Below are 13,446 nucleotides of genomic sequence, written 5' to 3'. Positions count from 1 at the left end.
TCAGATTGTGATATCTATTCCACATATATATTATTAGATTAGTATTATTGATGCATTTATGTAATTAGTGGTTTAATTTTCTCAAGGAAGGGCTACTTAATATACTGTTATGAGGTTTCATTTAGATTTAAAATTAAATTTATAAAATTTTTAATGTTAAATCTTGACCTGAAAAGTGACTAAAGCTGGCAGCTAAATATAGTGGAGTAAATAGCACAACATTTGACTCAAATGGAAATAAAGTACAAGTAGGCCTACCCCAAAATTCTACTTAAGTACAGTACTTGAGGAAATGTACTTAGTTATATTCCAACACTTGTAGTATACAGGGTACACTGGGTACTTACTTGCATAGTGTGTGAATTTCCAACAAAGTAGTAATGTCTCAAATTGAACTGTTTTGCAGTTACCAGACGATCACAACCAGCTTTCTTGCGTTTTTCAAAGTTTTGTGGTCCTTTCCCTTCTGCTACTTAGCCAAGATGGCGACCATTGAGGGAGAAAAGTGTTTAGCATGGTGAACTTTTTGACTGTTATGGGTTTCTGGGTACTTTTTGCCATAATTGTCAGTGTGAACACAGTTATGCACTCAAAATAGCAAGTCTAAGTACGAAAAACCATTAATTGAAACACAGCATTATATTTACCATAAAAATGACTGATTGACTTACATCCTTAGATCAGCTATCCAGCTATAATGGCCATTGGTATCGGATCTAATTTAATTAGCAAATCACACCCATCCAGTACACATCCAAAACTATATTTAAAAGCATTACACTAGACATAAGTGTGATTTTTGTTGTGCCAGTAATTTGTAGTTATGTAAATGAACACAGATGGCTGAGATATACAAACATTTGTACATTCCTTTCAACAGCTACCAAACTTATTACTGTTTGCAAATAGAGAGCATCACAGCCACCACCTACGGGTGAGAAACAGCACGGTCAGCTACTATATTTGACGTCAAGTAAGAATGGGTGAGAGGCCAGGAGTCAACATAATAATTCCATCTCCCAGCTGAGGGAGAGCAGCTTCAGAGGCTTACCTTGTCGAAGCAGAAGAATAAGGCAGCTTTTTCCCCTGGATGTACTTTTTTTTTAAATTAGGATTTCTCTCACACGTAGCTAGATCTGACACAGGCCTCCAAATATAGTGGTGTATATTCATTACATGACGTCATTTATGGGTTAATGCCTTTTTCTCTTTTACCTTTAGCCCCGGGAGGACTTCCACCAGTCCATCCCACTAACCACTCAAAAACCAAAGCGCATATCATTCAAGGATGAAACGGATACGTCTATGAGTAAAGATTATATGAATCAAAATGAAGTCCGTAAGAAGCCAGCCGGTCTGATCGGAACCACGGCGTCTGAATCCTCCCCCAGAGTACACGTCATCGCAGACTACATCATGTGAGTGAACATTTAAGCTAAGCACGTTCAAGATTCTCTTCACAAAGCGTTTCTCACTGTTGCTGTGTTCCAATACCCATACTTCCATGAGTACACTTAAATGCAGTACACTATCCGCACTCACAAAGTACACAGATTTCAGCAGGTGAGTGTTGTTCCAAATCTAATACTCCGTGGTGCACTTACCGGAAATGACGCTCGCGACGGCCGCCGCGGCTCGTCACCCGCGAAAAACTTCCGGCTTTAAACGGCGAAAAAATTATCCTTTGTGTTGTTTAATCTTTACTTCTACAATCCGGCAATATGGCTCCATTAACGCAGCAAAAGTGGAAAATGCGCCGGCGTCGTCGGCCGCCATTACAAACATTGTTTTCGAGCTGAGCGGCTCTGCCTGGCTCCGCCTCTTCCGCTACGTAGACAAGATGGCGGCCGTTGAGTGCGTATAGTGTACATCGTTCCACACTCAGCGTTTTGACCGTTATGAGTGCAACATCCGGGTCTTTTAGGTACACTTCTTTTCACCGCGATCGGAATCGGAACACCCTGCGTACTCAAACTAAGTAGGCTATAGTGAGTACGGGAAGTATGGGTATTGGAACACAGCAACTGTCTACATTAGTCATATATACTATTTAACATAAGATTAGATAAGATATGACTTAATTTATCCCACAGTGGGGAAATGTAGTTGTCACAGCAACTCAAGATACCGACACATAGATATAAGACAGAATAAAAAATATAGAATATAAAAATAAGACATATACACACATTCTATACATTCTTTACATACATATCTGCTATTTGTCATGTATTATTAATATATATTGTTGTGTTTGTTTGTTTTCCTGCGATTACTTTATATTTTACAGATATTGCACATCTCCAATGTGCAATATCTGTAAAATTGTTTTCATCAATTTCTTGTTCATTTTTAATGCCAGGTACAACTAAAGGTATGTTTATTTGGACAAATATAATGATAACAACAAAAATAGCTCATAAGAGTTTAACTTAAAAGCTGATATCTAGCCATTTTCCATGGTTTTCTCTTAAATTAAACTCTTATGAGCTATTTTTGTTTATTTGTAGGTCTAATATAGACCTAATGTGGTCGGATGTAATTAGTCATATAAACTATTTACTGTTCACACTAGATATCATGTGACTTATTATTCTTCCCCTACAGAAAGTATCCAGAGATCAGCTGTGTGGAAGAAAGGGAAAAATACAAGGCAGTTTTCAACGACCAGTATCAGGAATACAAAGACCTTCACAGAGACATCAGCACCACCCTCGATAAGTTCAGAGAGCTGGACGCCATGATGGCACGACTTGTCAGAGAGGGGAAAGCCCAAGAGGTGAGATATATGCAGCGGTGGAAGAAATATTCAGATCCTTTACTTAAGTAAAAGTACTAATACCACACTGTGAAATTACTCCACTACAAGTAAAAGTCCTGCATTAAAAACTTACTGAAGTAAAAGTACAAAAGTATCAGCATTAAAATGTACTTAAAGTATCAAAAGTAAAAGTACTCATGCAGACTGTTTTATTATAATGACCATGGGTCAATTGTTTAATTATCCAAAAGTGTAAGAAACTAAAAAATCCCAATAAACATTACCTATATTTCATTAATAACTCCATTACTAACCATTTCAATCAATATTTAGTGCAGATCAATGAGGATAATACACTCGTTTTTCATTAAAAAAAAATGCGTTTTTTTCCAATTTTCTTTTACATTTTTCATTTTTTACTTTTAACTGTTTTTTTGTTTTTTTTGTTTCTTTTTAGATTTTTAAACTTTGAAATGGGTAAATTTGACCTGCAACATAAATGGAGGGTGAATTTTTTTGTGTGTTAAATCTCAACCTTTAAAGTAACTAACACTGTCAACTAAATGTAGTGGAGCAGAAGTATAAAGTTACATAAAATGGAAATACTCTAGTTACATTCCACCACTTGATATATGTTAAATGACCTTTATTTTACCATTTCAAGAAACTGAATAAACCTTTTCTATAATAAGCTTCAAGGATTTACTTTGAGGTGAAAAGGTCATAATCAGCCCTCCTTATTATACAGACATATTGAATAAATCCTTTTGATGCAGACTGCTGTATAGATTTCTATGTCCTGTTCTGTGCAAAAACCGTTTGGTTATATGGTTATAATTCTCTTTATCCTTTAGGATCGGCAGAGGATTCAAGTCGTTTTGAAGAAGTATCAGGAGAAAAAGAATGTAAGTTTGTTAAAAACTGAGACTTGTTTCCATCTCAAACAATCAAAAAATAAAAATGGCATTGATAACATTTAACCCAGAGATGTGTTAGAATTGCTACTGCTGTGTAAACACTCAGTTTCATATTTGCTTTTCCTTCAATAAAGCTGTTCACTGATGCATGTAATATTGCTTACACCATAAAATGTGGGTTACTATGGAAATTCTAATTTAATGCAGCAACATTAGAGAATGAATCAGGCGAGACGCAGAGAAAAAAAAAAGACAGATTTAGGTAATAGAGGTCGCAGCCATTAATCAATAGATTATTTAATGTATGTGTTACTTCACAGGACCCAGGCTTCAGAGAGAAAAAGGAGCGCTATGAATACTTGAAAGCCAAACTGAGTCACATCAAAAGCAGAATCCGTACATTTGACCAGGAAGTCATGGAAGATGGTCAGACATGAAGAAGAAAAGGGAGAAATGTCTGCAGAAGACAAAACAAATCACCTTTCTGTCACTGATTGTATTGATTGCATTGAATATATTGTAATTTGAATGGAAATCATGTTTGTAATGGGTAGACTAAACAAATTATTGGATATTTTTCATGAAGGCATCCACATGAAACTTAACTTAAACTTAATACACCTGAGCTACAACATTATAAGGGCTAAAAGATACATTCCTTTTCTATCAATTGTCAAGTTGCATTTTTACCATTTTATGTCAACATGTTGATTCAGTGTTTTAAATTAAAGTTCTTCCAGTGAATTAAAATATTTTTTTATATGAACAAAAACAACCTGTTATTGTTTTTATTTATTTATTATACATACTGGCTGGCCTGCTTTCAGTATTGCATGAATGCTATGAATCATATAGAATATAGTCTTCAGAGCTGCAATTCATTTTATAGTAATGAAAATCGGTGAATCAGTGAATTTTTGATGAAAAGTGACCTATACTCTGAACCCCAACAAACGTGTCTGTGAAAAAAGGAAACCAAAACAAAGCTTAAAATTGTGATATTTCTTCAGAATCACTTTATGTCTATTCTACATTCTAAAGCATTGGAATAACCAGATCCTGTTAAAACCATTGAATTCTGCTTCTCAGGGACACTGTGAAGCCATGATTTATTCTGCTGAGACAAATGTTCATGTGACAAATACTCACTGAATATCAGACAGAACTGCAGACTGTTTACACAGAGTGGAGGGGAGAGGAAAGGACAGGAGAGGTTGTAAAAATGCAAATAGTTCAATTTGTATAGCATGTGGAGACCCAGTTTATTTTTCATGTATTCATGGCACAACCTGTCTCTAGGGCTGGCTATGACATAGCCAGACACCATGCTGATGAGTCAACAAAAGTAATTTATTAAAAGAAGCAAATTAATTAAATGTTCAACTTAATATAACCAAAGCAAAGAGCGTGATTATCAGTGGAATCAGTGGTGTAAGGTGTGCATGAGGGAATATATGGTGTGTGAATATTGTAAAGTGCATAAAAGAATATTCCATAAATTCCATTTTATTCCAGTTTTAAATATATATATATATATTCGGAGAAATTCAACTTATACTTTTCCCTTTTTTATGATTTATGTCATTATAACTGTTGGTACAAAAGACATTTTTGACATTTCGGTCCCTGAAACAGCTTGAGGTTCAGATGGTAAATGATTAATCAATTATTTTTTAATAGTTATTTCACTCCTGATCCAATAATCAATTAACTAATTGTTTCACTTCTGCCTTTAAGTATCCAATTACTGCACTGTGTGATCACCTGCAACCAGTAGTGGAAAAAGTATTCAGATCCCTTATTTAAAAAAGTACTAATACCACACTGTGAAATTACTCCACTACATGTAAAAGTCCTGCATTTAAAACGTATCAGCATCAAAAATGTCCTTAAAGTATCAAAAGTAAAAGTACTTCTTATGCAGAATGACCCATCTCAGATTGTTTTATATATTCCAAATAAATTATTACATTATTTGTATTGATGCTTTTATGTAAGCAGTGTTTTAATTTTGTAAAGAACAGGGCTCATTTAATTACTTAATATACTGTTATAAGATTTCATTTAAAAATGTCTAATCACTTTAAAAATCACTTTAAATTGATTATATAATTTATGTTAAATCTCAACCTGTAAATTAACTAAATCTGTCAGCTAAATGTAATGGAGTAGAAGTATAAAATTAGATAAAATGGAAATACTCAAGTAAAGTACAACTACCTCAAAATTGTACTTAAGTACAGCACTTGAGCAAATATACCTAGTTACAATCCACCACTGGATATATTAAATAACCTTTATTTTACCATTTCAAGAAACTGACTAAACCTTTTCTATAATAAGCTTCAAGGATTTACTTTGAGGTGAAAAGGTCATAATCAGCCCTCCTTATTATACAGACATATTGGATAAATCTATTTGATGCAGACTGCTGTATGGATTTCTATGTCCTGTTCTGTGCAAAAACCGTTTGGTTATAATTCTCTAGTAAAGTACTTGAGTAAAATATATTAAGTTACTTTCCACCACTGCCTGCAATCACGATTCAAAATAATAATATTAGTACATCATATATTATTAGTTTGCAGTACACATGCTTTATAGCCTAAGTGTAAAAGGCTCCAGCGGACAGCTCGTGCAGAGCTGAATGTTTGATGTGACGCTGCAGCCTATAGGGGATCTATGAGAGGACACGTGGGTCAGCACTGAGTGAACTGTGCTCCTGCTGAGACAAAAACGCTTCTCACGTTTCAGTTACGTTTTCTTGTAAAGGGAAAGCATCCAAGATGGGAAATGAGTCGGTTTACGATCGTGGGTGAAGTATAAAAAGAACACCAGTCTCACAGGAATAACGCGATGAATAACAGCTGAGCTGCACGGTGCAAAGTTGAGAACGGTTCCAGTGTCTCGGTGAGTTGAGCAATATTCCTACTATTTACTGATCTATTTAAAGTTGTTAGGAGTTTCAAATAACTATTTCCTTTTATATTTGATCAATCATCTGAACGGTTGAGTGTTAAAGAAGACTTTTAGGCTATGATAATCATAGACTGTATATAAATAATGATGATAATAGACGTTTAAAGCCTTTGGGAAAGCGGCCAGCCAGGTGTTCCACTTAGAATGGAAAATGGACAGAAGCTAAATATTTAATTCAGATTTGTCTAGTTTAGATGAATTAGGAACAAAGAGCACAGACAGGTAAGTTTCATTAAGAAAGACATTTTTGTTCAGCTTTTGTTATTTGAGAGCAAAAATTGAAAACTTACAAGCAATTGATCACAAAACCCCAAACAGATCAGCCATGCCTGACTGGGTTTATTTCTCCGAGCTGACACTCAGCAGGTGCACTCAGGTAACATACAGGAGGTTCAGAACACGTCTGTGGTTCTCCCCTGCAGTAAACAACACGCATGGCTGCTCTGGCTCACCTCTTATCTGCTGTCTGTCTGAATTATTGAAGCCTGTTGGGTTGAGTTCCTCTGGAGTGATGAAGCATGGGTCAGCGAAACCGGAGAGGGCAGAGAGAGAGAGAGGTGCAGGCTGGGCAGAAAGAAGAGCTGGAAAAAACAAAAATTAACAAAAGTGCTGAAAGGACTAGGGAACAGGTATTAGGAGTTGTTGTTTTTCTCTCTGTATCATTTTAATATTAATAATCAATTTACTCATCAAGGCATCACTCTAGAGCAGGGTTGGGCAATTAATTTCCCCAAAGGGGCCACATTAGATACTGTGAAGGTTGCGAAGGGCCGGACCAGTACTCTGAACTAACTTCTACTCAAAGTTAATTTAATCACTTTATAAAATGCAGGATATTATCTGGTTTTGAGCTGCTACTGGTAAGAATGCATGTTATGATAAGACTTAGTGTTAATGTGGAGTAACTGAAATATAGCAGTAAAAAATAGTAAAAACTCCAATCAGTATTTCACTTTTCCAGTTATTTTAAACACAACATACATTCAAACCACAAAAACAATATAGAGCGTGTATGTTATGCAGCAAACCAGCAATTTTATAAAAGCAATTAACAAGGTAACTCAGCAGTGGCGGTTCTACACAGGGGCCTACAGGGGCCACTGCCCCTGTGAAGAAGCCCCTGGCCCCTGCTGTGGCTCCTGTGTCAAATTAAGAATAAAATGATCAATTTATAACAATGAACGACGGAACAATTATTACCTATTTTTTGTTCAAACAATATCTCATTGTACACAAAAGTAACCCAGAATGTGTACATTATAAATAAAGATGGTTTTCACTGTACTGCACTTTCAAAATAAAAAGAAGTAAATCAGTGTATTTGTAATCTTCCAAATATACATTAATGAGATTTTTAATAAGCTAAAATAAAGGTTTTGAATGCTTAAATATAATCTTTGCCGCTTTTCAATGTGCCCCTCTGATTAAACACTGGCCCCTCATTGGCCCCAACAGTAAAATTGGTCTAGAAACGCCACTAGTACAATGGTAGCAGTGTTTCTGTGCAGGTGCGTATGCATGCATGCATGCACAAACGTAAATCGCCTACAAAATAACAGCACTGCTGTTTTATTGATTTCTAACTTCCGGGTACAACACGCAGGCCCGACAGGTACAGCCAATGAGCCGGTTGTGGCCCCGGGCCCGACTAATGCTCAGGTCTGCTCTAGAGGATTGAGACACCACAAGGTTAGAGTGAGACTAGTTGTTGCCTCTAAAGCTGCACTTAAATGCATCAATTTGTGGTGCTGAAACATGAATTAATTTAGTTTTCCTCTCTTCCAGGTGAAATTGCAGTAATATCCTCCAAACCATGTATGAGCCTCGGTACTACGACAGCCCCCCCGTGTACAGCCCGCCTTACAGTACCACCTCCCACAGCTTCTACCCCCCGAGGAGGAGCGTCCACTCCCCGCAGAGCCAGTATGTGCCCTACGCCTACAATGCCCCCCCAGACTTCCACTACAGTGAGGAGAAGCCTCAACACTTCTACCGCTGGTTTTCTCCTCCTGGTTTTGTGAAAACCTTCCAAGGAGCCACCGCGCTAATGTGCTTCCTCATCTTCGCCTGCGTGGCGTCCACCTTGGTGTGGGACATGAATGGATTCGGGTACGGGGGCTACGGTGTCGGGGCTGCGGGGGGTGTCACAGGGATGGACGGCTACGGATACGGTGGCTCCTACATGACGCCGCAGTCTGCCAAGGCGGCGATGATTTCAATGGCGGCAATTAACTTCTTGGTTTCACTGGGCTTCCTGGTGGGGAGTTTCTCACGGTCGCGGATCATGAGGGGATGCAGGTTCTACCTCACTGTGTTTATCTGTGACCTCATCTTAGCTGTCCTTCAGGTGAGTCTCACCAAATGTTAAATGTGTTGATCAATTATTGATTCACTTCTCTTGCCAGAATGACTTTAACCCTCTTGTTATGTTGAAGATCAAATTGACCCATTTCAAAGTTTCTAAAAAAAATTGTTGAAAGTATTTTTTCAGGATGAAACTTCTTCTGCTTGGCTTAATAAGTGTAATCAACATATAAAATAAAAAATGATTAATTTCACATATTTGCATGTTAATATTACATGAAGAAGTGACTGGTTTTAATTTATCAACATACTCCGATAAAGAAAAAATGTAAAAATGTAAAATAAAAATTAAAAAAACTCAATGTCATATAAAACTATGGCATTTTATATGTAGGTTTTTCCAATGTACATAAAAAAGTTTAAACATGCATTTTTTGAATGAAAAACAAGTTAATTATCCTCATTGAACCATGATCTGTGAGAGGTAAAGAACACCATTGCACTAAATATTGATTGATTGGTTAGTAATGAAGTTATTCATGAAATATAAACAATGTTTATTGGGATTTTTTAGTTTCTGACACTTTTGGATAATTAAACATACCCCAGGTCAAATTGACCCATGAACATTATTGCTGTTCCTGAGAAACGAACATAACAGGAGGGTTAAACATCACACACACAACACCAGCAAACAGTTCTTTATAACATATCCAGCAGATGCAAAGAAGCGTTCAGAGATGTCTTCCTGGCCCATATTTATAATCAAAATGAAGTAAAAATGTCTATGGTTTATGTTTTTCGATAACAATTCTTCTGAGTGAATTGCGTCACATTTGGATGAGGCTTTATGTTCTTATCCATGCACAAAGGATCAAAGCTGATGGGAACCACAAAGGGGCTGTTTTTCTAACATGAATAATACAAAAATAGGCTGTACCATGTACTTGTAATGTATAATTGTAATTGAATAACCAGAAAACATATTGTGATATGGGTATGCGGGGGGATTAACACCTCAAGGAACTAGGTGTCCTTGCCTTGCATAGCCTGTCGAGTTGTCTGCGACTAAACCGTCAACCCCATCAGGTTTAACTTGATGAGGTGGACGCCCAACAGGACGAAAAATAAGACCTGTCAAAGGGCGGAAGAGCTCATCAAGAGTCAACAGCCATCCACATCTGGAGAGGAGATGGACACCACCAGATTACCTTGTCTATGGAAACACTTATGATGATCACACCAGACAACCACATACCGGATCGGCCGTGGCCCGGGTTGATAACGGCCACGTCCTCCATTGCATGGCAGGATGGAATCGAAAACTGGCTCTGGAATATTGCAAGTTGGACGAATATGACACTGCATAATGCAACAAAAACTGATGAAGATCGATCAAAATGGAAAGAACTGGTGCAAAACATCATAGCGCACCAAGGCCACTTGGCTACGGATTATGATGATAATGATGATGATTTTGTGATATATATGGCTATCAAGATATGAAGTTACCTACAGTAGACCGAGGATTCTGGCCATATCGCCCAACCCTAAATTAAATATTCACTCTCCGTTTATCTCTGTTTTGGGTTTCACCAGCTCCTGAAAAAGATCTGACTCTTAAGCTGCTAAATGCTTCACTATGTTCAACCAGCTAGCTCGATAACGGTTTGTCTGCCGTTTAATGCTGAGGAGGTTGTGTTCAGTGGGTTAATAGAGCTTTTGATATTGACAGCTGCTTGCTGTCTGGTACGGTAGGATTAGGGCCAGGTAGGAGAAAAAAAAAAATCATTATTAAGTTCAAGAAAACGGGTTGAAATGCCGAGAATAAAGTTGAAATACAATGTTGAGAAAAAAATGTATATAATATATAAAACAATACAATTTGTCTAAAAAAATCACATAAATTACACAAAAGCAGGTTTTCCCCAAAATAGTTGTTATGGTAGCCTACTGCCAAGAAGAGGTAATTTATGTGTCCGGGGATTTAGTTGTACTACACCTTAAATATGGTGGTTATTACTCATTTTATGACATTTAGGAAAATCCAGTTGGAGCTTGCAGTCAACCTAACTGTTCATGTAGACGCCGTTTCTCTAAAAAAAATGTTCCTCTGATGACTTATTGACACGAATCTGTGAATCTTTCCAACTTTACAGAAAACAAAAAGTTTACTTTATTCTCGTCATTTCAACTTTTGTCTCAAACTGCATTATGAAAAAAAAATCCTCCTCTCTTAATTTTTTTCTCCTACCTGACCCCAATCCTCTTCCGTAGTCTGGAAACAAAGTTAATTAAAAAACAACAACTTGTGGGCCAGAAAATAACAAAAACATAATAATAAATGTTGATTTGGCAACATTATTCGAAGATAGTACAGAATGCATTTAAATGACTGCTGTGATTAAATGTGCCTTTCCTCTGACTTCCAGGGCATCATCGACATCATCTTTGTGATCGGGGTGAACCCGATGTCTCAGAGCTCTCAGAGCATGCTCTACAACCCCATGCTGATGATGTGCCAGAACATCCAGGGCAGCCCCAGCTTCAGCGGCAGCGCGGGGGCCGGTTTTCCAGGGGGGTTCCCGATGTACAACCAATACCTGCACCACTACTGCTACATGGACCCAGAGGAGGTTAGTTAGTGGTTTTATTCTATTTAATCCCATTCTCCACTGTTTTATTCTCTCCTGATCTATGATTTACTCTCTTTCCTCAGGCGGTGGCCTTAGTGTTGGGTCTGATGGTGGTCCTGGCTCTGTCCCTGTCTGCTTACTACGCCTACAAGACCCGCAGTAAGATCTGGCGCCATGGCAAAGCTAACATCTACTGGGACGAGCCGCTGATCAGGTCGTCAGAGGGCCAGGATGTACAGGACTGGGTGAGTAACGTGTGTTTTATGATTTATTGCTTCATTGTGACAGAGTATGATGGTAACTGTGGTTGTGTAAATGATAGTAAAACAGTAAGTCCACAAAAGACTCATGGTTTAGGTTTATTTCTTTTTTTTACGCAGCTAGATAACAAAACAAAAGCTTACAATCTTATGTTTGCTCTTTTGATGTTACATGCAAGTATACAGGCAGTATAGGGGCGGTTACATTCACTTGGTCAAGTCAAAGTTTTTTTTTTGTGAGCATTTGGTTTCACAAACTCACATTAATCTGCTGCTGTTGACTCAGAGAACGCAGCTCTTTATCTTCGGCACACCCTGGTTTCACTCTGACTGATTATTAACCAGACTGGTGATAACAGACAGCGGCACAGACATAAAACCATAAAAAAAGACACATTAAGCATTAACCGGTCACAGCTAAGAGGTAGGTTTCAGGTTGTTGGAGCAGAAATGGTCACACTTGCTTTTCCTGCATATATTCATGATTACACACACACACACACACACACACACACACACAAACATATACACGCACACACGGGATGAACCTGAAAAGTAAATGACAAAACAGTGTTTCTTAAATGAAATAAGCACTATTTAATGAAGCCAGTCTAGAATATAGTGTGAAAGATTAACCCACTGAACCCCAAGACATTTCAGGACATTTTTTGCTTTTTTTTACATTTTGAATGTCTCTGATAAAAACATTTTTAATTAGAATAGAATGGAATTATATTATACAACACTTTTCCAAGTTCACACATGTCATAAATACTGTAAAAAAAAATGGTGTCTCCACATCTATACATATTGAACTATTTGCATTTTTACAACCTGTCCTGTCCTCTCCTCTCTGCTCTGTGTAAACAGCCTGCTGTTCTGTTTGTCACAATTTTAAACAAATTTTGGTTACAGAAACCTTTGTAACCTATGATCTGTTCAGACTGTCAGAAAGTTCATATTTTGAAGATAATGCCTGTTTTTATACTAATAATAATATATTACATTATATCGCGCTTTTCGAGACACTCAAAGAACTTTTTGCAGTTTCTTTCTATGATAAACTGTGTATCCTTGGCAATCTTTTTAAAGAAAACATAAGTTTCAATCCCGCCAGCGGGGTTCAGAGGTTTAAAATGAACAGCAACTATAATTAATTTAAGTTGGCAATATTTTTTTGAAACTATTATCTGTAAATTTAACCCAAAACATTAGAAGAGTACAGTAAAACTTTTGTTCTTCACTGTCATCCTGACCGATTCTGAAGCACATTATTGTAGAGGTGTATTCAGGGGCACAGATGGGATTTTTGATCTGGACGAAGCTGTCAGCAAATTATTTCAACTCAATGAGTATTTTTTTCACTCCATGCCTTAACCCAAATATGTTTTATTTAAACATTTTACAGTTGAAACCAGAAGTTTACATACACTATATAAAAAGACACATATGCTTTTTTTCTTACTGTCTGACATGAAATCAGACAATCACTTTTTCTGTTTTAGGTCCGTTAGGATCACCAAAATTATTTCTATTTGCTAAATGCCAGAATAATGAGAGAAGGATTTTTTTAGACAATTTTTAACTAA

The 13,446-nt window shown here is 37.0% G+C and overlaps 1 protein-coding gene across 1 annotated transcript in view; it reads left to right on the top strand.

Annotated features, from left to right (window-relative positions):
* LOC131979967 (uncharacterized) overlaps positions 1-13,446 on the top strand; it is a 30,580-nt gene that overhangs the window by 5,469 nt on the left and 11,665 nt on the right. Inside the window, exons 3-9 of the mRNA XM_059344056.1 lie at positions 1,222-1,418; positions 2,608-2,779; positions 3,616-3,666; positions 3,999-4,111; positions 8,470-9,004; positions 11,394-11,597; positions 11,681-11,842. Of these exons, the coding sequence (XP_059200039.1) occupies positions 1,222-1,418; positions 2,608-2,779; positions 3,616-3,666; positions 3,999-4,111; positions 8,470-9,004; positions 11,394-11,597; positions 11,681-11,842 (1,434 nt within the window). The remainder of the gene's footprint in view (positions 1-1,221; positions 1,419-2,607; positions 2,780-3,615; positions 3,667-3,998; positions 4,112-8,469; positions 9,005-11,393; positions 11,598-11,680; positions 11,843-13,446) is intronic.

Source organism: Centropristis striata, chromosome 11 (assembly GCF_030273125.1).
Source record: "Centropristis striata isolate RG_2023a ecotype Rhode Island chromosome 11, C.striata_1.0, whole genome shotgun sequence".
NCBI classification, from domain to species: Eukaryota; Metazoa; Chordata; class Actinopteri; order Perciformes; family Serranidae; genus Centropristis; species Centropristis striata.
This window is presented reverse-complemented; position numbering and strand designations above follow the sequence as displayed.